This window comes from Schistocerca piceifrons, chromosome 5 (assembly GCF_021461385.2).
Source record: "Schistocerca piceifrons isolate TAMUIC-IGC-003096 chromosome 5, iqSchPice1.1, whole genome shotgun sequence".
Classification (NCBI taxonomy): domain Eukaryota; kingdom Metazoa; phylum Arthropoda; class Insecta; order Orthoptera; family Acrididae; genus Schistocerca; species Schistocerca piceifrons.
In genome coordinates, this window is record NC_060142.1 from 406,060,525 (window position 1) to 406,087,934 (window position 27,410).

At 39.3% G+C, this 27,410-nt stretch overlaps 1 protein-coding gene across 2 annotated transcripts in view; it reads left to right on the plus strand.

Annotated features, from left to right (window-relative positions):
* Positions 1-22,653, plus strand: part of LOC124798707 — a 39,265-nt gene extending 16,612 nt beyond the window's left edge. For both annotated transcript variants that reach the window (XM_047262219.1, XM_047262220.1), the window contains exons 3-5: positions 6,352-6,419; positions 14,554-14,764; positions 21,767-22,653. In XM_047262219.1, coding sequence (XP_047118175.1) covers positions 6,352-6,419; positions 14,554-14,764; positions 21,767-22,456 — 969 coding nt within the window. In that variant the 3' untranslated portion in view covers positions 22,457-22,653. The remainder of the gene's footprint in view (positions 1-6,351; positions 6,420-14,553; positions 14,765-21,766) is intronic.
* The last annotated feature ends 4,757 nt before the right edge of the window (positions 22,654-27,410 follow it).

Genomic DNA, 27,410 nt, shown 5'->3' on the forward strand with positions numbered 1-27,410 from the left:
TCTTGAAAGGAGGATATAAGATGAACATCAACAAAAGCAAAACAAGGATAATGGAATGTAGTCTAATTAAGTCGGGTGATGCTGAGGGAATTAGATTAGGAAATGAGACACTTAAAGTAGTAAAGGAGTTTTGCTATTTGGGGAGCAAAATAACTGATGATGGTCGAAGTAGAGAGGATATAAAATGTAGGCTGGCAATGGCAAGGAAAGCGTTTCTGAAGAAGAGAAATTTGTTAACATCCAGTATTGATTTAAGTGTCAGGAAGTCATTTCTGAAAGTATTCGTATGGAGTGTAGCCATGTATGGAAGTGAAACATGGACGATAAATAGTTTGGACAAGAAGAGAATAGAAGCTTTCAAAATGTGGTGCTACAGAAGAATGCTGAAGATTAGATGGGTAGATCACATAACTAATGAGGAAGTATTGAATAGGATTGGGGAGAAGAGAAGTTTGTGGCACAACTTGACCAGAAGAAGGGATCAGTTGGTAGGACATGTTCTGAGGCATCAAGGGATCACCAATTTAGTATTGGAGGGCAGCGTGGAGGGTAAAAATCGTAGAGGGAGACCAAGAGATGAATACACTAAGCAGATTCAGAAGGATGTAGCTTGCACAGGATAGAGTAGCATGGAGAGCTGCATCAAACCAGTCTCAGGACTGAAGACCACAACAACAACAACAACAACAGTGATGTGTCAAGAGGAATTTATATGAAGAGTGTTTAAGGCAGTTCATCCATAAATATTGTCCAGATAAAAAATCTAATCACCAAGCAGCAACAGCAGAACACACACATACAAGACTGTTGTGATTGGCAAGCTTTCGGAGCCAAAGGCTCCTTCTTCAGGCAGAAGGGTTGAAGGGGAAGGAAGAAAGAAGGGTGAAGGAAAAGGAGTGGAGAGATTAAGAAAAGGGGCAGATTTTGGGAAAGTCACCCAGACTGCGGGTCAGAGGAGACTTACCATACGGGATGAGAAGGAAAGAATTCAGCCCTTCTGCCTGAAGAAGGAGCCACTGGCTCCGAAATCTTGCCAATCATAACAGTCTTTTATGTGTGTCTTCTGCCACTGCTAGGTGAGTAGATTTTTTATCTATCCAATTAAATAATTTTATCAATGATTGATTGTTTTCCTTGTTACATAAATATTGTTCCTTTTTTAAGACAAAGGAATGGCGATTCATAAATATTTATTGCAAAATGTAAGCCAATTTACTCAATTTTCATAACAGAAGAAACATACTTAGGTCACTATAGGATGACCTGTGTAAGATTGTTATAGCTTATGCTCCTGATACCGTATTTAATTACTGTTACTGACTTTTTAACTGCTTACATTTACATCCCTAGTTTCTGAAATTTCCTATTCATGTTTCTAAATTATTTTTAGTGTCTGAAAAATAAACTAAATGTGTGTATTAGCCTATTTATTTACTTTTCCAACACAAATAGAGCTGAATTATTTTGAAAAACTATTCAATTTCATATACTTTCCACAGCTGTTAAGGACATAATACATAATAATCGTACACATACTGTCGATAAATTTAAATGTTAATATCATAACGTTTTTGTACTGGGTAATTGATATAGAGCTGTATTGAAATGGTTCTTGGTAATTTGTTTTCAGTTAAAAAATACTGTGAGAATGTATGATTGACCAGATTTACACTTTGTCTTATTGGACAATTACAAATAATAATTCAATCACAATGTTAAAGGTAGTTTACAAGAAGAAATGAAGCTTAAAGTGCAGGCAATTTGAACAAGACATTTAACTATGTTTAGAACTACCCCCATAACTCCTTTTGTAAATTTCTTCCAGTTTTCTTATTTCAGCTTGTTTGAAGACATATTCTCATTTACTCAAACTGAACAAAATAAAATGATACAATGGTATACCACATGCTATAGAAACAAAATTGTAGAGGGACCCATGGAAAACGGCAAAATTCGTAACTATGTTACTTGGGATCTCTCACACATGTATGGCATACTGTTGTTTTCTGAGGCCTTTCCCAGAAAGATTATAGAAAATAATATTAAAAAAGGGTGAGTTTTATGATTACATTAGGCTCTTCCTAACAGACTTTTTGGCAGGTAGTGCAAATAATGACAAGTAAAGCAAAATGCTGTTACTCATCAGGCAACATTGAAATTATAACTTGTTTTTCAGAAAACATGTACTAAAATTCTGGCTTTCAAAACTACAGATACATTTTCTTAAGTAGGAAGAAAAATGATAAATATAGGTTGAGATGATAAAGAAAGGAACTGAACCAATTAGTACATCAGAAAAGGTGGAGGTTCAATGAGAAAAACCTGGTCTTCCCTTCGTGCCCATGTGGTAATCTTCCTCTCTCCTTATCAGAGGAAATCTGTTCTTTGTCAGTTTCGCATTGGCCCCACTTAGCTGATCCACAGTCACATCCTCCAACGTGGTGTGGAGCCCTTCTGACAGTGTCCCACATCCTATTGGACTACCCTAATTTGGTCACCTTAAACTTGATGACATGCTACCCAAGATGCTAGCAGACAATGCCAAAATGGCTGATATGTTTCACCTGTGAAAGTGGTTTCTACTCTTCTCTATGACATGGGGCACATTATCCTTTTTGGCCATTTAACCCTTTGGCTGCTGCAGCCGTGCATCCATCAAGCAGGGTCGAGTGCGCACCGTTGAGGCCGCCTACTCCTGGTAACTGCGCTAATGGCTTTCCCCAGGTCAGGAACACACAGGTGCCACTAAGGCGGTGCGCATAAAAACGTTCAGAGTACCAGGTAGAAGGACTGGTGGCGCGTGTAAATATTTTCAGAGCACACAGGGACAGGTACGAAGGCATGCGTTAACACGTCCAGAGCAGTTAAAGGGTTAAGGGATTGGAGGGGTGCCCCGTTGCCTGCTCCTACCCAGGGGGCTCATGTGTGCCTTTGATCAGTGGTCTGGCCTGGCTCCTGCTCTGCCCTCTCAACCTTTTTAACCCATTATCTCCCAGTGATCTGTTTTTAGACTCTATTGGTTTTCATTTTATTACTAATAAAAAGGTAACATATTTAATTCCAATATTATATTATAAACTTACATTATTGATAATAATTATTGTAATTTTTCTATTAGTGAACACACAAACAATGGGATTTTTCTTATATTTTAAAATGAGGTCACAATTGCAGCACATTACTTTTTATATTATTCTATGTTTATCAATTACTACTTAGTGTCTGTTGAGTCTGGTTGGGCTTACATTGTTGTTTAGCAAATGTAAAGACAATCAATTTATTTTTTGAGCTGGGATGAAATGGTGTCATCTGCTGACACAGCTGTAATAAAAGCCATGCAATAATAGTATTGAAATGGTATCATCTGCTGACACAGCTGTAATAAAAGCCATGCAATAATAGTATTCGGTTCTAGCACTGGTGTTGGTGGTTGAAATTTATTTTATGCAGTGTAACACAATAAAATAGAACAAATGCAAGCAATTATGATGCAGTGTTCAAAGGCTTTACAACGAATGAAGTGTTGCTCATTATAAATAATTATAATTTTGAAGGACTGATTGATGAAAACAATGAATATGTTGATGTGGTTGTTGTTCCTCCGGATAATGATGCTTTAACTGATGAAGATGAGGCAAATGATGGTAAACAGGCACTGAGAATATTCTGGATGTTCCTGTATCAGTGGAAGTTCATTTTGGGGGGACTGTGAGTAATGAAGTAATGGGTAGTGAAGATAGAGTAAACTGAAGAAAACAGAAGGAACTTTTCAGCCAACTGCAGACTTACAGTAAAATGAAGCCAATATATACTGCAGCTCCTACACATGACATTTCAGCTGATGCAGCTGTAGAAGAAATGTAAAACAAAATAAAGGACCTCACACCACTTGATGTTGGAGAAAATATCTTGAATTTCAATAATGTATGATCATGAGAGAATCAGTGCAGTATGCAAGTTGTTCTAAAAACATACAAGGCTTCTCTTTTGACACTGAAGAACTGAGAGTATTCCCAAGCTTACTACTTTTGTCAGGGTACCACCGACTTCCATCAGAAATACCATGTTATTGGTCTTAAGATGATGACTCAGGACTGGAAATCATCAAGAAAGCTATGTTGCGACATATCAGAAGATAAAATCTTTAATTGACTTTAATGATAATGATCAAGTGAAGACAACAAACATGGTAGAGGATGCAAGGTTAGACCATTGATTTCAAAGATGAAAAAGTTCTTCCTGCAGTTTGATACATTTTCAGAAAACTTGAGTGTTGATGAAATGACTGTGAAGCATTATGAGTATCACACACTAAAACAATTCATTTGAGGCAAATCACGTTGATTTGCCTATAACCTATGAATATTGTGTACTGCTAATGGTTACTGTTTCAATTTTGATTTGTACTGAGTGAGGTAGTGCAGTGGTTAGCACACTGGACTCCCATTTGGAAGTACAATGGTTCAAACCTGCATCTGGCCATCCTGATTTAGGTTGTCCATAATTTCCCTAAATTGCTTAAGGCCAATACTGGGAGGGCGCCTTCAAAAGAGCACAGCCACTTTCCTTCCCTAATCCGAGCTTGTGCTCCATCTCTAATGACCTCGTTGGTAACGGGACATTGAGCACTAATCTCCTCCAATTTTGATTTGTACACTGAGCTTGGTGTTGGACCTAGGGTAGTGTTAAATATGCTGGAGTGCACTGAAAATCCTCAGGTTCATACTATTTATTTCGACAACTATTTCACTAGTTGAGATCTCTTGCTGCATCTGCGACACATTCCATTTAAGGCAACAAGTACAGTACAAGAAAACAGAACTGAAAAGTGCTCTCTCGAAGAAACAAAGCAATTGGAAAAAGTACTGCCTTTTGGCACTTATGACTTTGCCTTTGATACAAGTGGTGAAGTTCTGTTTGTTAAATGGAATGATAATATGATAATAAATGCATCTGTATTGGCACCAGTTTTGATAGTGTGGAGCCACTTACTTCTGCAAGTAGGTGGAACAGAATAGCTTAAGCATAAAACAAGCATTCAACAGCCACAGTTTATAAAGAATTACAATATAAATATTGAAGGAGCAGACCATCACGACAGGCTTGTTGGGAAACATGCCACTTCTTTACATGGCAAGAAATGGTACAGGCCTCTCTTTGCAAGAATAATCAATATGGCTGTTGTGAACAACTGGATCATATACCACATGGTACATGGAGCAAGATCTCTGGATTTATTGGAGTTCCACTGATGTCCTACTGTTCAGTATCTGAAAATGGCTACCAATTGCAGAATGAGACATCCTTTATCAACACCTGGAAGAGCATTCCGTGAAGTGAGGTATAATGGAAAGGACCACTTTATGTCAACACGTAATTCCCAAAGATGGTGTCAGTTTGAAGGTTGCAAAGGCACATCACTGACATTTTGTGACAGATGTAACATTACACTTTGTCACGACTGCTTTCGACATTACCCCACAAAACAAGATGGAACAATGTAAAAGTGTAAATTGGTGGTTAGAGCTAAAAATATTTGGTTTTTACAATGATAGGTTGTCGTAAAGTAAATTTTAGCTTTTTCTCCTAATACTGAAAGATGTGTGTCATACAAAATATAACAACAAGTAACAATATAATAAGTATATGTAATTTTGTTTATTATAAGTAATTAACCTTTACAAATAATAGAGCTATTATAATTTAATTATGAAAATGAATATTCAACAGAAATAAGAAAATCTAAATGTTTGTATAAATGTCAGATACTTCGTCAGCAACTCTATTCATCTGAGTACTTTAAAAAATAAATAAAGGATTTATTTATGTTATTTGACATTACTATAACATATATCATGGAAAAATGTTGTTATCATTCTCGTCATCATCATTCTCTTTCCTGAGATTTTATCAATATTTCCTTGTTGCTAGTTTTCTTGTGGTAATGGATGCAGAGGGTGTGTCTCCCATCGCAAGATGTCCTGGGGGCCTCCAGCTGCTTTCTGGGCGGGGCACTCTCCTACCTTCACCCATTTACTCCTCTTTCACTTCTGTTTGCTTCTATCTCATGGTGTATTTGATTCTCAGATACAACAGGATTCATCGGGGTATATCTTTTATGTCATTCCTCTCTTGGGACTCCTCCTGGCTTGACACATGAAGGATTGAGGGACTGATGATTTCGTAGTTTGGACCCTTTGACCTCATCAATCCATCAATCTTCATGAAACCTCATATTTGTTATGTACAGTATGCAGAAACATAAAACTGATGGTTTTAATATCAAGGCTATATAAATATAACTTCTTTGTACCTGCAGGAGCTGTCAGTAGCTTTCGTCTTGCATTTCAGGTACTTGAGAAGATGATGGCATTTCAGAAGAAGAAAAAGCCGAAAAATGTGTTTACACAAATTCCAAGGTTAGTTTCAAGACACGCAATTTCCATTGGACAAAAGTGATCATTGTTAAGTCTCACTGTGAAGGAGGATGTTGAGGGGTATGGAATGAGACAAAATATAAATTAATAAAAAGGTGGCAGTCAGAAAGTACTTCTCTATGCTGTATTAACAATTCACTACAACTAAACTGCTACCTACCATTTGTACTTACACAAGTAAAAATGGATATAAAAGAATTAGCAAGAAGGCAAAAAAAAAAAAAAAAAAATCAGTTTTGTTAAACAGCTAGTGTTTATCTACTATTACATGCTTCATAGTTATGTAGTTATTATTATGAGAGCCAACAATTTTCATTACAAACTAACCAGAAAAAGAGGCAAGTTGCTTTTTGCATTTAGTACTCCACTGCCTGTACTTCATACCATAACAACACTTTGCATGAAAACATTGCATCATATATAAATAAATTAAATTGGCAGTGGGTCAATAGTAAGTGTTAAAGCAGCTCAAAAAGAAGTTACTAAAGTGGTGCATCTGACACACACTGCCTAATGATCTACCTTTACATTTCTCAATCCAGAGCATTAAATATCCACAAATAGATTGCATAACACATCATTAGTATACGCTATCCACTCTTTTATTTATAGGGGATACACTTTTATTTTGTCAATGCAATTGACTGCATCTTTCACACAGTCATGTTTTCTAACAATAATTTCTTCTCTACTATCTCACTCTCTTTCCTTTGCTCCTTTCTTGCCTAGCATTTGTAACAATCTGTTGTTGTGGTAATGCTATCTTCCTTAAGTAATCAGTCACTACATAAAACAACCTAGTATCTAGAAATAATTAAGAGCTCATAAGAATAGTGTGTGGTAGTTCATGGTGAAATGAATCAGTCCAGATGATGTTGCTTTAAAACACAAATCAAAAAAAGTTTTGCATCACCTCAGTTCTGAAACCTGTACAGAAAAATGGAATAGAGATCAACATAAACATAATTTCCGCCCTTTTTATTGCTCATGAAAACCAAACATTGCATGTCGTACCACCATACAGCAAGACCTTCAGGGGTGGTGGTCCAGATTGCTATGCACACCAGTACCTCTACTACCCAGTAGCACGTCCTTTTGCATTGATGCATGCCAGTATTCATCATGGCATACTATCCACAAGTTCATCAAGGCACTGTTCGTCCAGATTGTCCCACTCCTCAATGGCAATTTGGCATAGATCCCTCAGAGTGATTGGTGCGACACGTCACCCATGAACAGCGCTTTTCAATCTATCCCAGGCATGTTCGATAGGGTTCATGTCTGGAGAACATGCTGGCCACTCTATTTGAGCAATGTCATTATCCTGAAGGAAGTCATTCACAAGATGTGCATGATGGGGGCGCGAATTGTCATCCATAAAGATGAATGCCTTGCCGATATGGTTGCACTGTCGGTCGGAGGATGGCATTAACGTATTGTACAGCTGTTACTGCGACCTCCACGACCACCAGCGCCATACGTCGGTTCCACATAATGCCACCCCAAAACAGTAGGGAACCTCCACCTTGCTGCACTCACTGGACAGTGTGTCTAAGGCATTCAGCCTGACCTGGTTGTCTCCAAACACATCTCCAATGATTGTCTTGTTAAAGGCATATGTGACACTCATCAGTGAAGAGAACATGATGCCCATCCTGAACGGTCCATTTGGCATGTTGTTGGGCCCATCTGTACCTCGCTGCATGGTGTTGTGGTTGCAAAGATGGCCCTCGCCACGGACGTCGGGAGTGAATTTGCGCATCATGCAGCCTATTGCGCACAGATTGAGTCATAACACAATGTCCTGTGGCTGCACAAAAAACATTATTTAACATGGTGGCATTGCTGTCAGGGTTCCTCCAAGCCATAATCTGTTGGTAGTAGTCATCCATTGCAGTAGTAGCCCTTGACTGGCCTGAGCGAGGCATATTGTCGACAGTTTCTGTCTCTCTTTATCTCCTCCATGTCTGAACAACATCACTTTGGTTCACTCCTTGACGCCTGGACACTTCCCTTGTTGAGAGCCCTTCCTGGCACAAAGTAACAATGTGGACGTGACCGAACTGCTATATTGACTGTCTAGGCAATGTTGAACTACAGACAACATGAGCCATGTACCTCATTCCTGGTGGAATGACTGTAACTGATTGGCTCTCGGAACCCCTCCGGCTAATAGATGCTGCTCGGAACTTCTGAACAGTCAAAGGGACTGCATCTGTGATACAATATCCACAGTCAATATCTATCTTGAGGAGTTCTGGGAACCGGGGTGATGCCAAAACTTTCTTTGATGTGTGTATAAAATACAGTTCAGGATTACATGCTTGCTGTCACAATTTATGAGACGCACCGCGGAAAAGTCTGTGCTGTGGCAGTTTAATGGAAAGCAGATACAACGCAGATCAAATGCAAATTGAAAATGACTTAATTATCTTTTGAGAGTCATACTGGAAACAAAATTTGTGTTTATTGGTGCACCTCTGAAGTCACATGGCAAATAAAGGATTATTAATTTAATACCTCTTATGCAAGCTGTTAGTGCAGTGTTTTATGTTGATCAGCTAAGGTGGCTGAGGTAGCCACAAACAGAAATTATTAGAAAAAGTGGCACACAAATAGCTTCCTCTTTTCTTAGCGAGAGACACAAGGCTTTCCATGATGGAAGTTACAACTGCTCTTACCCATTGTAACCCTCAAATGCTTGTGTGTAACTTGGACTTTAAAAAGAAAACCTAAGTTCATTTTCCAAATTCTTTTCATGTTTTCTGCACTTCTTTGTTAACTTTAATACATCTCTGGACTTCGATTTTTAATAATTTAGCTCTTCCAGAACTATGTTTGCCAGAATTGTAATTCTTTTTAAAAAAAATCTAGCATCCTTAGCTCCTGACAGGGGCAACATTAGTTCTGAAAGCCTGAAATCTCAGATCATTTGTCACTGCAAGTATGTTTGTAACTTAAAAAGCATAATTTACTGACATATGAGATGACTTCCACCATAGTTAAGTCATCTACAAAACTAGGAATTGTGCTTTCAGACTATGTACAGTTTCTTCAGACCCATTAAAATATTATTTTAAGGAAACAAAATTTATTTGTGTGTTGTAATGTACACCCATGAGCAATCGAAGTACCCAAACATACCTATTAGCATACAGCAACCCCTTTCACTCTGATGACAGTAATGACATACTATGGCATGGACTCTGCAAGACCCAAGAACTAATGGAATGTCTTCCTAACATATGACCTCTTAACTGCTAACCCTAAATGAAAAGAATGGCAGTTCATCAAAGCTGATGGTGAGACACACACTTTTCTCTCAAATGTCAGATCCTTTAAACACAAGTTGTGCCCAGTGACTGGAAGAAAGCACTGATCACACCCATCTACAATATACAGTGCCCTTACTGATGTAACCATGGAACTCGATTATCCTGTGCATTACCGCTTGACAGGGCCGTTGGTGCACTCTGTCATCTTCAATTACACCAAATTGTGGAGATGATGGGGTTCCATGCACTGTCCAACTGGTGGCCACTGTCACAGTTCACCAGCTTTTCGCCAGGTGTACTTCCACAGATACTTTAATAATGGCATCCCAAAACGGTGTTGCTGTGGTCAGAATTATAGTTCTGTCTTTCTCGATTGAAAGTCCAAGAGAAATAGAGTGTTCTGCAATAGCGGACTTGAGCGCAGTGTTTAAGTTCAGTGCAATGTTCTTTCACAGTGAGCGTGGTCTGTCCTATGTAAGCCTTTCCACATTACAAAGTATTTTGTAAGTTCCAGCCTTCCACAATAGAAAGTCGTCTTTCACCAATTCCAAAAGGTCTGGAATCTTAGGTGGTTTGACAGAAAATCACTTTCACCAGAAATTTACTGAGGATTCTTGCTGTTTTAAACAAAATGTTGCCCACAAACAGAAGAAAAGCTAAAGCTGGTATGTTTTGTCCATTTATCTACTTCCTGATTCTTGGTTTTAAATGACAGTGTCCCGTTAATCTGCTGGGTGAAATATCCATTTTTTTCTGAACGTTGTCATTAGGTGGGCGAGCTCTTTAGGTGAACTATCTCAAACTGACACAGTGTATGCTCTGTGTAAGATTATTTTAAGCATGCCCACAGTTTGTGATGTGTGATAACAACTTGACGCTTGCAAATACAAACCAGTATGAGTGGGCTTATGATAAACTATTCAGATAGTCATCATTCTTTTGTGTAATCTAGACATCCAAGCAAGGCAGACGGCCATCTTTCTCCATTTCCATAGTGAACCGAATGTTGTGAATGGAGTTGAAATAGTAAAGAAACTCCATCAATTTATCTCCTCTTTTCCATAAGGCCACAATATGAAAGTATCATTCACATACCTCCAAAACACAGTTGGTTTATTCAAGTGCTCTCTCTCCTCAGAATCCTTCATAAAAGGCTGGCCACCAAGGGAGACAAAGAGCTGCATGTTGCAACGCTGTCTGTCTGTTCTTTCTTGAACATAAAACAGGTTACATCTTAAAGTTGTAACACATCTTTTTTCTGTATCATGGGATTGGGTTGATGGAATGACTTTGGCCAAGTTGAGTGAATCCATAAGAATACAAATTTTCAGCAGATGTCAAAATTTGATTGTCTGTTGCCACAGCCATTGTCGTCACAAGAGGTAACTGCCCAACCTTCCGTTGTTAATATAACAGAAAAAAAATTGAATGATCCGATACTGTCTGCACTAAGCACAGGACTCAATTTTGCACCTAAACCTAGAGCATCACCTTTAATATCTGCGAGTGGTGTTGACGAAGCTGTACATCACCTTCGAATTCTGCAGAAGAAATTAGAAGGGAAACTTACCACGCCCTTTTCAAAGCACCTCCTTAATGTAGTATCTTAACCTCACAGTATGTATGCTCTGCCTATAGGAGGATCGATTACGGCCATACAGAACGTGTGCAACGATAAACTTCTGCACTGCTGAATTCCTCCTCCTTACCACAAGAGATCATTAAGAGGTTAAGACCACACAGTTGTGTATCACCAAGACTTTATGTCCTTCCAAAATTTCAGAAGGAAAGTGTTCTATTATGTCCAATTGTGAGCAACATTGGAGCTCCTACATATGACTTAGCCAAACATCTCGCTTCTTTGCTGAGACTGTTGGTGGGTCAATAGGCCAGGGGCTTTCCATCTTAGCAGTTCTGACCATTTGATATGGCATCACTTTTTGAACAGGTGCCTCTTGAACATTCTTTGCCACTAACTGACAACAGGTTTCAGATGGACATAACTGCTCTGTTTTGGCAAGCTTTATCCTCAACCTACTTTATTTTCAGTCAAGAATATTTAGAACGGATTGACAGTGGCACCATGGGCAGCCTTGGTGGCAAACCTTTTTATGGAGGGTTGCAAGGACAGCGCACTTGAATCAGCTACCTTTAAATCAATTGAATTTTGGAAGTATGTGGATGATTCTTTCATAGTATGGCTTCATGGAGATGATAAATTGATGCAGTTTCTTCACTACCTCAATTCCATTTGGCTCACTATGGAAACAGTGAAAAATGGTTGTCTCCCTTTCTTGGATGTCTTGCTTACATGAAAGAATGATGGCGCTCTGGGCCATTCAGTTTATTGTAAGCCCACTCAAACTGATTTGTATTTGCTAGTGTCAAGTTGTCATCTCCTGTCGCACTCGGGAGGGGTGGTATGGGTATGTGATAACACAGGGACCTCTCCGCAGGTTATCGTCGTACTCACCAACGAAGTGCAGGACTCCTGCTCACCGCTGAGGCCATCCTTTGGTAGCATGTGTCTTTCCGGTCACTGCACCTCTGCAGACACAGCCGTTCATCTCTCGTGTTATCGGCAGCCTATGCAACGCACGGTGATTCCCTAATCCTCCTGCTGCTGGTCTGAAACCGATGGTGTGGGATGACACAGAATGTGCCAGGGTGTCCGGCACTCGTTCTCGGACAGAAGTTAATAGGTTACAAAGTACTTCATGGAAAATCTGGAGATCTTCCCAGGTGGCAGTCAGAGATGGTCCACTGGAACCTCGATGACGAGTACCCCCTGCCTTCACATTCTTAAGCAGTCCAATATCAGGTCACTGTCACACCCTAATACCACACAGATCTGACCCTAATACCACACATTTCCAAATATCGCATGACTCGACCAGCTGGCCGACTGGAGAGACACACTGAGGCCGCTTTCAAACTCTGCTGATAATGCTATCTCACGCGAGCATGCACTACGTTCGTATCCTTCAGAGTAATAACATGACATCCGACGCTGTTCACACCACTGATAAGCCCTACCCATGAACAAAAGTAAAGGATTTTGGCGGCCATTCTACCTGTCGCACAGAATTGCAGCTCTAATAATTTACATACTTGTCACTGGTGCATACCTGGGCGCTTCATATTTTTGTCAGGTAGTGTGCGTTACGTGAAGACAAACCGACCCAGACTAGCAATCAGTGTATTACATACGTGTCAACATGACAGGACAAGACAGAGCAGACATCACTGTGCTTAAAACACTTATATATGGAGCCCCATTGTCTCAGGTCACAATAGTTTGCCTAAAGAGCTTGCAGAAAAGAATTGATATTATACCCAGCAGATTGACAGCATTTTCATTTAAAACCAAGAATTAGGCAGTGGACCAAGAGGAGAACACACTGGGAAAATCTTTAGCTTTTCTTCCTTTTGTGGGCAACATTTTGTTTTAAAACAGCAAGAATCCTTAGTAAATTTTAGGTGACAGTGATCTTCCATCCATCATCTAAGATTGCAGACCTTTTGGGCTCAGTGAAAGATGACTTGCTATTGCAAAAGGCTGGAATTTACAAAATACCTTGTCAATGTGGCATGGCTTACACAGGACAGACCATATGCACTGTAAAAGAATGATGCACTGAACATCAATGTTGCACTCGTCTTTTGCAACCAAGCAAGACCACAATTGCTGAACACTGTATTTCCACTGTACATTCAACTGAGAGTGACAGAACTATGATTCTGACCACAGCAACATCTTTTTGGGATTCCATTATTAAAGAAACTGTGTAAATACACCTGGCAGAAAAGCTGATGAACCATAATAGTGGCCACCAGTTGGACAGTGCATGGAACCCCATTATCTCCACAATTTGTTCTAATTGAAGATGACAGAGCATGTCAACAGCTGCAGCAAGCAGTAATGCAGAGGACACCCGAGTTCCACAGATCCACCAGCAAGGGTGCTGCTGCCAGGAAGCGTGGTTCGTTTGTCAACTTTATTTTGACTCATGTGCGGAACACTCACAGGTGCAGAAAACTCACACCATACTTGCGGAATAGAGGAAGTCTTCGTCAGTCATTGATGGCTTACCTGAAGGCAGCTGGCAGGTACCCAGTTGAATATTTTGGGATGAATTACATGACGACTGAAATTTGTTTGAACATTAATGACCTTGTTTGTCTAACCATTCTAACATAGATTAGGAGAAATGGGGTGGTGCATCTCTTCCTGAAATTACAGGTGCTGTAGTGGAACAAATGGATGTACATGGTCCAACAGTAGATTCCTGTATCATTTTGAGTCAGGCATGGTGGGATTTCTATCTTAGACCCCATTTTACCCTATGTGAAATCCTTCACTGGAGAAAGCCTCGATTTGTGTTAACCAGCATTGAATCCGCAAATGATATGCTGCCCTGTGGTATGTCCATGAACTGTTACAGTACGTGATAGTCAGTGGCAATCCGCTATGAACAACACATTATTACCCACTACAGCTGGCTCAAGCAGTAGCAATTTTTTGATAATTATGTTACACTCTTCAAGATAAACACTTGAATAGTGCAGTGTTTGCACGACTTCAGAGATGGAAGGTATCATTGTGAATTGGGCAACAACTGACTGGCTCTGATCATATGCACTCTTACTGTGGGTGTTTCTCATACTGCATTTGACTGTATTACCTAAATTGCAGTTGCATGATACCGTGAACTGTTCTATTTGTCATGGTGGCAGGAGTGCTCTCCAACATTACGATTATCTCTAATTCAATTGCTCATGGGTTTCATACCATAAAAGTTACATCTTGAGTTCTCTGATACTATATTTCAATTTCACAGGTGCTATAAGGCATTTACAGATGGTGAGCATGACTACATTGTTTTGGAAGACCTGAGTGTGCTTGGTTTCCAGCCAGCCAAAGGACAAGAAACATATAACTTTGAACATTGTGCAGAAGTTCTGAAATGTATGGCTAAGTTCCATGCTCTTTCATTTGCTATGAAAGACCAGGAATTGGAAGAATTCAGAGCAGCTGCACACAATTTGGAGGTAACGTTAACATCTGTACTCAATAAAAATGAAACAGTGGATTGAATTCTGAAATGTGTCACACTTATACCTTAGGAAACAGGAGTTGTACAGCGGGATTAATCTTAAAACACATAAAAGGACAGATCAGAACTCATCAAATAGAGGTGACTGAGTAGAAGACATTCATAAATCAAAAGCCTGAAAACTGTTTTAATTTACAAGCAAATGCCTCATCAGTGCTGTTATATCTTGCTGACCTAAGTTTCAAAGAAAAGATTCTACAATGGAAAATTCAGGATGGAATGTAACAAAATTATGAAAAGGAAAACTGCCACTCACCATATAGTGGGCATGCTGAGTTGCAGATAGGCACAACAAAGACTACCACAAATGAAGTTTTCGGTCAGTAAGGCCTTTGTAAATAATGGACACACACACACACACACACACACACACACACACACACACAAAAAGCAACTCACACACATGACTGCAGTCTCAGGCAATGAAACCACACCGCAAGCAGCAGCACCAGTTCGTGATGGGAGTGGCGACTGGGTGGGGGTAAGGAGGAGGTTAGGGTGGGGAGGGGAAGGGATAGTATGGTAAGGGTGGCAGACAGTTAAGTGCTGCAGGTTAGATGGAGGGCAGGGAAGTGGTTGGGAGGGGGGAAGTAGCGGAAAAGGAGAGAAGTAAAAAGACTGGGTGTGCTGGTGAAATGACGGCTGTGTAGTACTGGAATGGGAACAGGGAAGAGGCTGGATGGGTGAGGACAGTGACTAACAAAGGTTGAGGCCAGGAAGGTTACTGGAACATAGAACGTATTGCAGGAAAAGTTTCCACTTACGGAATTTAGAAAAGCTGGTGTTGACGGGAAGGATCCATATGGCACAGGCTGTGAAGCAGTCATTGAAATGAAGGATGTCATGTTTGGCAGTGTGCTCAGTAACAGGGTGGTCCACTTGTTTCCTGGCCGCAGTGGCTATTCATGCGGACAGACAGCTTGTTGGTTGTCACGAATGCAGCACAATGGTTGCAGCTTAGTTTGTAGATCACATGACTGGTTTCACACGTAGCCCTGCCTTTGATGGGATAGGTGATGTTTGTGACCCGACTGGAGTAGGTGGTGGTGGGAAGACGTATGGGACAGGTCTTGTATCTCGATCTATTGCAAAGGTGTGAGCCATTAGGTAAGGGGTTGGGAGCAGGGGTTGTGTAAGGATGGATGAGTATATTGTGTAGGTTCGGTGGACAGCGGAATACCACTGTGGGAGGGGTCGAAAGGATAGTGGGCAGGACATTTCTCATTTCAGGGCACGATAAGAGGTAGTCGAAACCCCGGCGGAGAATTAATTCAGTTGCTCTATTCCTGTGTGGTACTGAGTTAAGAGGAAAATGTTCCTCTGTGGCTGGACGGTAGGACTTTGGGAGGTGGTGGGAGACTGGAAAGATAAGGCACAGGAGATTTGTTTTTGTAAAAGGTTGGGAGGGTTCAGTGAGACCCTCAATATATTTCAAGAGGGACCACTCATCACTGCAGATGCGACGATCCCATGTGGCTATGCTGTACGGAAGGGACTTCTTGGTATGGAATGGATGGCAGCTGTCAAAGTGGAGTTTTTGCTGGTAGTTATTAGGTTTGATATGGATGGAGGTACTGATGTCCGTACTTACTCGAATCTAAGCCGCACCTGAAAAATGAGACTCGAAATCAAGGAAAAAAAATTTTCCCGAATCGAAGCCGCACCTGAAATTTGAGACTCGAAAATCAAGGGGAGAGAAAAGTTTTAGGTCGCACCTCCAAATCGAAACAAAGTTCGCCTAGTTGTAATATGAGACACAATTTAGGTCGAATGAATGATGATAGAGCTGCAGTAGTTTGGTTTGAGTCGTAAGCTTAGCAGTTGCGGTTTACCAGGTAGCCATTGCTACGCGTCACGCGCTCCGTCCGTATTTATACGGATATCCTTCCTTTTTCACGTGCTTCATCTGGTTTGAATTGATTGCTTATTTTTCTTTGATCTGATAGTGCCGTTCTCTTTGTTATAGGTGTTTACGTCACTCTAAGCTGAAAATGCATTACTGTAATGTGTCATGCATTGTTTGCCACATTCTGATAGTGCGTGTTTACGGCCTGTCGCCGCTCGCGGCGTGGCTTGCTTTTGTGCGCACTACCGCCGCTTACAAATAAAAAATAGAGAGGAGTCGTCTCATTAGCGAAACATTTGTTGTTACTTACACTACTTCTTTCTTTGATAATGATCAACAAGAACCAAATAATAGACTGCGTATGATAGACGACGTTCTGAACGAAATTTTAGCGAAAATTTTTCTCCGTTTGAAAATCTTTGCAGGCGCCTCTTTAGTTCATTACATTCTGCACAGAAATTAGTCATCTTAGATTTAAAAATCCAGTCAGTTGCTGTGCTTCATTTCTGACTGTATCACTATCAGGCAGAAGAATAATACGAGTATAAACATGACATGATATGTATATTCTTCCGCGTTTGCTGTTGTCTCACTCTAGTTTCGTAGTTTATTAGGCAGACAGGATTTAAATGAGATAGTAGTAAACACGAAACAATGCATGGCAAAATGTTTATATTCGTATTAATCTTATGGCGAAGAGAATACTACATGTGATTCACAATTCATAAAAGCTCCTATTAGCAACCATCTCTTCTCACAGGTAGGAAAAAATTCAGAACGTAGAGTTGGCCATATTGACAAACATCCCAAACAGTCTTGCCAGTCGGATTTTTGTAGTACATTGAAATGCTGCTACATTCGAAGATCAACAATACAGAATTTGTATTTACTTCGTTGGATAATGTACCAAAACACAGTGGTCCAAACTCTGAGCGGAGGAAAAAGGCTCGTCTTCCACTTTTTTTTTTTTTTAATTTATTTACTGACGCAGAGATTTTGGTACCAGTATTTATCTTTGTGCCTACAAAGCATGCCTGTGTGGCGCTACATATATTCGACGGCAGAAGTTAGTTGTGGCGGCACCCACCAACATTTTTCAGAACTCCCGCTTGCTTTGCACTCGATTCTAAGCCGCAGGCGGTTTTTTGGATTACAAAAACCGGAAAAAAAGTGCGGCTTAGATTCGAGTAAATACGGTAGTCACCTTTGAGGTGGTCAAAAAATAAGAAGGTGGCTTGTTGGGTTGAGTAGGGCCAGGTGAAGCAAATGGGGGAGAAGTTGTTGAGGTTCTGAAGGAATGTGGATAAAGTGTCCTCGCCCTCAATCCAGATCGCAAAGATGTCATCAGTGAATATGAACCAGGTGAGGGATTTAGGATTCTGGGTTTTTAGGAAGCATTCCTCTAGATTGCCCATGAACAGGTTGGCATAGGATAGTGCCACATGCCCATAGCTGTGCCTGGATTTGTTTGTACGTAATGCCTTCAAAGGAGTAATTGTGGATGAGGATATAGTTGGTCATGGTGACTAGGTAAGAGGTTGTTGGTTTGGAATCCATCAGGCGTTGGGAAAGGTCATGTTCAATAGCAGTAAGGCAATAGGCATTAGGAATGTTATTGTAAAGGGAGGTAGCATCAGTAGTGATGAGCAGGGCATCATGTGGTAAAAGGACAGGATCTGTGGAGAGTTGATGGAGGAAAAGGTTGGTATCTTTTAAGTAGGAAGGCACTTTCTGGGTAATGGGTTGAAGGTGTTGGTGTATGAGAGCAGAAATTCTCTCAGTGGCTGGCCACAATGGCGCATCCTGGGTGGTTAGATTTATGGACTTTAGGGACCATGTAGGCGGTAGGAGTGTGGGGAGTGGTAGGGGTGAGTAGAGAGATGGACTCAGGGGAGAGGTTCTGGGATGGGCCGAAGGATTTGAACAGTGACTGGAGATCCTGCTGGATTTCTGGAATGGGGTCACTGTGGCAAGGTTTGTATGTGGAAGTATCTCACAGCATGCAGAGTCCTTCTGCCAGGTAATCCTTGCGGATCAAAACAACAGTGGTGGAGCCTTTGTCCGCAGGTAGGATTATACATCTGGTGCATGAGGAAAGAGCAGAACTCAAAAAGCACTTACTTAAAAAAAAAGATAAAAGAAAATGAGTATTCACTCTACCTTTATGTTGCTTAGATTAACCACATTTACAAGATTTCATTTCTTATACAAATCAGATACACATTACACATCCTACACAGATATCACAGTGCAAAATTTTCTACTTTTCCCGGAAACATACAAGTATGGTTCAGATAGCTTATAAAATAATTATTTATCATGCAGTTGTTCTTATATCTTCATAGAAAACTATGTTCTTGAATATCTGATAGTTATTTGCAACTTAATCTGTTCCAAGTTTAAGAGTCAATGTAGCATAAAAAAAGATTTGACAAGCATAAGCTCACAGGTTTTTCTTGCAGATGTGATTCAGCCCTTGAGGATCTGCATGACAAATATATCTGTTTCATGTTATTTTAATAGTGTAATTAGTGTAGCATTCCAAAATGTAATTTATGGAATCAGAATTTTATTAGAAAGATGATTTGTTTTACTGAACATTTTAACTCTGTGTTTTTACTTGAGCCTATATGTGTCGTCAGTCTACTGCATGCCTATATGTGTCGTCAGTCTACTGCATGAAGTTGTACGACCATAGTCTAAAAGACTATCGTATCGTTTTTCTGAGATTTGCATGTTTTTCTTTGCTGTATTTTTATTTTATGTGTAAACAGAAATCCAGCTCCTAATTTCTGTAGCCAATTTTTAAATTCAGCCTGAAGATGTAATCCATGCAATCCTGACACCAAACACACCTACATAACACAATTTATATCTAATCTATATAATAGAAGGAAACATTCCACGTGGGAAAAATTATATATAAAAACAAAGATGAGGTGACTTACCGAACGAAAGCGCTGGCAGGTCGATAGACACACAAACAAACACAAACATACACACAAAATTCAAGCTTTCGCAACAAACTGTTGCCTCATCAGGAAAGAGGGAAGGAGAGGGGAAGACGAAAGGAAGTGGGTTTTAAGGGAGAGGGTAAGGAGTCATTCCAATCCCGGGAGCGGAAAGACTTACCTTAGGGGGAAAAAAGGACGGGTATACACTCGCACACACGCACATATCCATCCACACATACAGACACAAGCAGACATATTTCTGTCACACTAAATTACACCATGAATAATTCTTGGGGCAAATTTTATATTTAGTATTTGGCTGGTCAGCTTTGTAATTATTGTTGTTTGTTATTGTGGTCTTCAGTCCTGAGACTGGTTTGATGCAGCTCTCCATGCTACTCTATCCTGTGCAAGCTTCTTCATCTCTCAGTACCTACTGCAGCCTACATCCCTCTGAATCTGCTTAGTGTACTCATCTCTTGGTCTCCCTCTATGATTTTTGCCCTACACCCTGCTCTCCAGTACTAAATTGGTGATCCCTTGGCGCCTCAGAACATGCCCTACCAACCGATGCCTTCTTCTAGTCAAGTTGTGCCACAAACTCCTCTTCTCCCCAATTCTATTCAGTACCTCTTCATTAGTTATTCTCTTCTTCAGAAATGCTTTCCTTGCCATCGCCAGTCTACATTTTATATCCTCTCTACTTCGACCATCATCAGTTATTTTCCACCCCAAATAGAAAAACTCCTTTCCTACTTGAAGTGTCTCATTTCCTAATCTAATTCCCTCAGCATCACCCGACTTAATTCGACTACATTCCATTATCCTTGTTTTGCTTTTGTTGATGTTCATCTTATACCCTCCTTTCAAGACACTGTCCATTCCGTTCAACTGCTCTTCCAAGTCCTTTACTGTTTCTGACAAAATTACAATGTCATCAACGAACCTCAAGGTCTTTATTTCTTCTCCATGGATTTTAATACCAACTCCGAATTTTTCTTTTGTTTCCTTTACTGGTTGCTCAATATACAGATTGAATAGCATCGGGGAGAGGCTACAACCCTGTCTCACTTCCTTCCCAATCACTGCTTCCCTTTCATACCCCTCGACTCTTATAACTGCCATCTGGTTTCTGTACAAATTGTAAATAGCCTTTCGCTCCCTGTATTTTACCCCTGCCACCTTCAGAATTTGAAAGAGAGTATTCCAGTCAACATTGTCAAAAGCTTTCTCTAAGTCTACAAATGCTAGAAACATAGGTTTGCCTTTCCTTAATCTTTCTTCTAAGGTAAGTCGTAGGGTCAGTTTTGCCTCACGTGTTCCAACATTTCTACGGAATCCAAACTGATCTTCCCCGAGGTCGGCTTCTACCAGTTTTTCCATTCGTCTGTAAAGAATTTGCGTTAGTATTTTGCAGCTGTGCCTTACTAAACTGATAGTTTGGTAATTTTCGCATCTGTCAACACCTGCTTTCTTTGGGACTGGAATTATTATACTCTTTTCTTGAAGTCTGAGGGAATTTCGCCTGTTTCATACATCTTGCTCACCAGATGGTAGAGTTCTGTCAGGACTGGCTCTCCCAAGGCTGTCAGTAGTTCTAATGGAATGTTGTCTACTCCTGGGGCCTTGTTTCGACTTAGGTCTTTCAGTGCTCTGTCAAACTCTTCACGCATCATCATATCTCCCATTTCATCTTCATCTACATCCTCTTCCATTTCCATGATATTGGCCTCAAGAATATTGCCTCTGTATAGATCCTCTATATACTTCTTCCACCTTTCTGCTTTCCCTTCTTTGCTTAGAACTGGGTTTCCATCTGAGCTCTTGATATTCATGCAAGTGGTTCTCTTTTCTCCGAAGGTCTCTTTAATTTTCCTGTAGGCAGTATCTATCTTACCCCTCGTGAGATAAGCCTCTACATCCTTACATTTGTCCTCTAGCCATCCCTGCTTAGCCATTTTGCACTTCCTGTCGATCTCATTTTTGAGACGTTTGTATTCCTTTTTGCCTGCTTCACTTACTGCATTTTTGTATTTTTCCTTTCATCAATTAAATTCAGTATCTCTTCTGTTACCCAATTATTCTTAAATATTGTTTAAGTAAGTTAGAAATACTTAATAACAATCCTTTATTACAGGAAGTTCTCTACAGTGAAGCGCAGCGAGAATGGTACCAAGGAATGATGAAAAATATACTGAATTATTCTATGCAGGCAGTTTCCTTAGAATATCCTGACAGTGTATATGAACAAACGATGAGAGAATTCTGTGAAAGTGCAGTCTATGATAAAGCCATTGATCTTGTTAAGTCTGACAAGCCGCACTCTGTAATTCTGAATGGAGATGCATGGGGCCCAAACTTTTTATTTCTTTATGGTGGTTCTGATGAGCAACATATAAAAGATCTTCGTATAATTGATTTTCAAATGTCACGCTGGGCAAACCCAGTATGTGATCTCTCATTCTTTCTTTATTCAAGCACATCCAAGGAATTCAGAGATTCAAATATTTCAAATCTGCTTAAAACCTATCACCATAGCCTTTCTGAAATGATTCAGGATTTGGGATCTGATCCACAAGTTGTTTACCCATATGAAATATTTGAAGCAGAAGTAAAACAATTCTCTGCTTTTGGATTCATTATGTCATTGGAAGCTGTGGCAGAGAACACACTGGATGAGCCTGATAAACCGAAACTTAATTTAATGGAAGGGAAAGAGTTTATTCCGCTGCATGAAATTTGGAAGTTTCCCCCATTAACAAATAAGCAAACAATCAAGCGACTAGCAGATAATGTAAAATATGCCATAGAAAATGGACATATTTAATACTTAAGGAAACCTGTTTCAGCTTTTAATATGCTGACTGCCATGTGGCTGCTGACAACAATAGACCATTATGTCTTATACCATGGTCTGACCCGACAGTCAAATATCCATCACTATGCATGTGGCAACCAATATGTTAAATAATCATAATTTCAAATTACTAATTTAAGAATAGTCCTGGTCAGTAGCAAAACATAACCAGAGGAAACTAATTTTTCTTGTCTTTGTCCTTCATGACCATGTATCAACAATGATTAAAAATTTGTTACATTTAGTTGTAATCAATATGTACAGTTGTTTTACAAGTATTTCCTAATTTTTCTGTAATGGAAATTCTATATCTAATGCACCCTTTCATGTACATGGAAAATACCAATTATAACTGGAGTCACGAGTGACAGAAGTCAAGTTAGGCTTGTTCTATGCACCTGATGTCACGCATCATCCGGCAGCCAATGAGCACTCAGTAGTGTTGCGAGCACTCTCCTGTGATTTTCATAACCAAAGTGACCATTAAACTCAACTGTAATGAGTTATTTACTGAATTTTTATTCTATTTGTTGCTAGTTGTCATGGCTGATGAAAGTGGTAAGTGACAAGCTCTACATAAGCAAGTGAGAAACACAATTTGCAGGATACATACTTTCTTCAAGTGGAAAGACCCTTTATGCGCTAACTTCAACTGTTGCTTGGAATCGGGAATGCTGGAATTCCCTTCAGTGCCTCAACCTGTGCGACCTACCATTATTCATGAACTGGACTATAATGTGCCGCCGCCCCCCTCCCCCTCCAACACATACACACACAATAGAAACATATCACTATTGCTTTTAAGGGCCTTCACCAATGGTGAAAATGAGGAAACATCACAGGCTTTATGAAAAGTACTATAAGTAGAGGTACGTTACTTTGATGCAGCTGTGATCATTGTGTTTCTATCTATCCTCCTTCAGCCCTGACGTAAGATTTTGTGGATGAAAAATTTATATTGGTGGTCAATGTGCTGTTCCCCATCAATATAACTCTAAAATACTAAATTTAAAAAAATAGTTGTGATTCAACAAAGTATTAGGGAATGTTAGTACATTAAGCCGCATCAGGACTAAAGTACATTTGTTGTCCTACTAATGACATTTTTTCTGGGGTTTTCTCGGTGGATGTTACTGACAAATTAAACACATAAACATGTTTATGCAAGCACCAAACTATATTACACATTATTATAGTAGGCCAAGTAACTATTATTTGATGCTCTACTACACTTCAAAGTGACACAGATACATGACACTATTACGTTATTCATAGATCTTATTTTTATACATCAGTTGCACAGATGTTTTTATTTCCCTTTACCAGTTTCAACAAATTAGTCATCTTCAGAAGCCTACAAAATTAGGGACATTATGAATCCTTAGACCTTGGCCATACATTTATGTGAAGTATAAGATGTGTTTTACTGAAACTTACTTTGTATTGGTTTACAATATGTTCTTCAGACATATAATGCCATGGCATATCCAAAACTGTACATGTATTAGATTACTGTAAACACAGATTGATAATTTACAGTACATGAATCACATCTGCGTGCCTATGTAATAAGTTTGAAAAACATGGCACATAGATATAATACCTAATAGGAAAAGGGGAAGTTTTCACATTTTATGATAGATATTCTTCTTCTCACCACACTCTTCTTCTGCTTGTTAATCTGAAAATATAAGTCATTGCCATTGCCAGCACTTAAAAAAAAAAAAAAACAACCCACTGTATTCTTGTGAGGAAATAAAAAATCCCTTAGATAACATAGGGTACTACAGCTTATTCTAAATGCACTCTAGTTAAAAATTGCTAAAAACAGGCAGAAATTGTCTTTACTTCTGGAAGCCATGCTAACATTGCAATAAACAGCTTTCTTCAAACAGATGTGGAATCCTACAGGGAACTTGATGAGATGAAACCAAGTTATGCATAGAAAGCATGTGATGTAAAGTACTTGCTATAATCAGGCACAGCAAGTTTAGTTAATTGCCTGAGCTAGGAAAATAAAAATTGATTGTAGCATATATGCTACACGAGGACTGAGGAGGCAATAAACTGTTTCACATTTATCCTTCTTTCACAGAGGCTATGTGATAGAATTTGATGGTGCTTAATTTGGACTAGGCAGTGCATGTTGTTAGACAAACTCAGAGTGATCGTCTGTACCACCTTAAAGATTTTTTTTTTAGGAAAACAAACAAACATTTTTTGCCTACTGGATAATGGTGACAACTTCTACTTCACAATGGGGCTATCCAGGCCATTGTCACATGCTACCTTGCATTAACAAGATACTTAAAAGACTTCAACGTCATGCAGTTCTTGTCCAAATAGCATAGGAAAGGCACTGAAACAATCCACTTTTCATTGTATATTCAACAAACTGTATACCAGATCTTAATATACTGCTCATTTTGTGGCATTGCTAGTGAACAGTGACAGCAAAAATTTGCCTGTTGTCCACAAGTGCACACCAATTGAAACATAAACACTCACTGTGTTTACACCCACTGCTCTGTGATTATTCACCTATACCATTGTCAGTAGATGTCAATGGAAACCATAATGCTATTAGTAAATTTTATAGACAAATATCACAGCAACTGATCGTTTTATGACTAAAGGTTCCTTCAAGCTGTTCTGTCAGAACAGGCTTGCAAATAAACTGTGACAAAAATGGATTGCAATAATCAAATAAAATACCAGTCACATTCCCAAGATGTCAAAAGTTATCATAGCTTTAGTCAATGACTACATAAAATATTAATATGAGCTTGAACATTTTTTGCATTTGGTGGTACACATAGCTGTTATTAGCTTACCAGGTGAGAAAGCATAGTGATATTTATGAGGAGTGCGGGGAAAATATGATTGAAGGGCAACAGAAACAAAGTTTGACGTAAGAGTACACAGGCCAATAACACAGCATCATTAACTGACTGTGGTGTTAATTTGGTGGCTCGTCATTACATTAAAATGACAGGCAACACTGACAGTTTCTGAAGACATTTGTACTGATGATTGTGTGGTTATTGGTTAAAATCTACAATACCTGTGTAAATTTATTCCTGTTATAGTCAAACTTTTTTAATTTGCAAAGCCACTGAGGTCTCGTGCAGTAAGCAGCAATTCGTTTTGTAATGAAAACAGCAAGGCAAGAATGCAACACACCATTTTTTGTAGGCTGTACACCGTTTGTTACTTATGGCCTAATCCAATTGCATGTCTGTACTTTAATTTCCAAATAATGTAAAGAAATACAAGAATAAGTTTGATTTGAAGTTTTAACTGAAATTTTAGACTTACTTTTATATTTACCACTGAGTAAATATTTATTATTTTTATGTAATTCTGTATCCCACCATGGATGTTGTTCAAATGTACATGTATATTTTAAGTGAATTTATTATAAGGGAAAAGGACCGTGCAAATACAGATGCTGGATAAAATTATTGAAACACAAAAAACAACAAATTACCATGCCTAATATAGTGCAGGAAAACTGCTGGCATTCGAAACAGCTTCCAGTCATCTCGGACTGGATAAATACAGGTCCTGTATGGGTTTCAGGTGAATCTCATAGCATTCTTCCTGCAAAATAGTGGCAAGTTTAGGTAATGATAGCGGAAGTGGACAGTGATCAGACACCCTTCTCTCCAAAGTAGACCACATGGGCTCAGTAATACTGGTGGCTGTGTTGACTGTGGGGGGGATATGACAATTCATACCTGTGCTCTCAAAGCCAGTCCTAAACAATGCGAACTGTGTCAACAGGGTCTCTATTACCTTGGAACACAGCACCACCATTGGGGACAAACATTGTACCATAGGGTGGGCCTGATCAACCAAAATACGGTGAAACCCCTATTTTACATTTTAGTGCAGTTCAGCTCAGACTTTAAAAAAAATAATAATAAAAATGCAAAATTGAGGAAAAATGCTGAATTGAGGAAAATGTTAACCCCTCTCCCAAAATATGAGCAAACACACATGTGATTGGCATATATGATTAAAAATATTAGCAATCCTCTCCAATACTTTGCATAAAATCTGTGTACGTGAAAGACATTAAATGTGCAATACAATGTTTATACAATAATTTGTGGTATAATGAATTTCATCAGTTCTTTAAAAAATCACGTGTGCAAGAGCAAGTAAAAACTCATCAAAAAATTGAAATTGATATCTGGGTACAAGGTAATCATGCCGTTTTCCGACATACTACGACCCAAATTATACGTTCAAAACAAGCATTTGTGCTCACCCGGGAGAGGAAAAAAACAAATTGATGAACATGTTGAGTTAAACTAAAAACGTCACAGCAGGTAAGTGGTTAAACCATGAGCATAAATGCAGACATCTGCTTAATGATATACTTTATTAACATTGCTGTTAATGTTTTTCTCATGAGCTGCACTTAATATGCTGACCACTGCTAAACTGCTTTTGTAACACTTGATGAGAGAAACAGAGACATGAGAAAGTGAATTTACTTCCCCAATTGACGTTAGAAGCTCATTAGAAGTCGACTGTGAATTTCTGTAAACTGTGTAAAATGTAAATTTGAAAGAAAGCTCAGGTGCCACAGTTTCACCTCATGCTCTCTATCACTGTTGCTAATCTTTATGATCTACAGTGTGCACATTGCAAGGTATATACACAAGTAGTGTATGCAGTTGTTGCAACTGTACAATGTCAGATTTGAACAAAAAAGTCTTTAAAATGTGTTATCACAAAACCCCTGTTCTATTTTCTTGTGACGTCTCCATCACAGCACACCACCTGCATGAAAAGTATATTTTCAACATTTCACAAAATCCTTTCAGCCCTACCTGCACTCCCATTGGGGAATGGTCACTCCCCCTTTCCACACATCAAGTAGGTGAGCTCATCTTGTGTGTGTTAGTGTGGT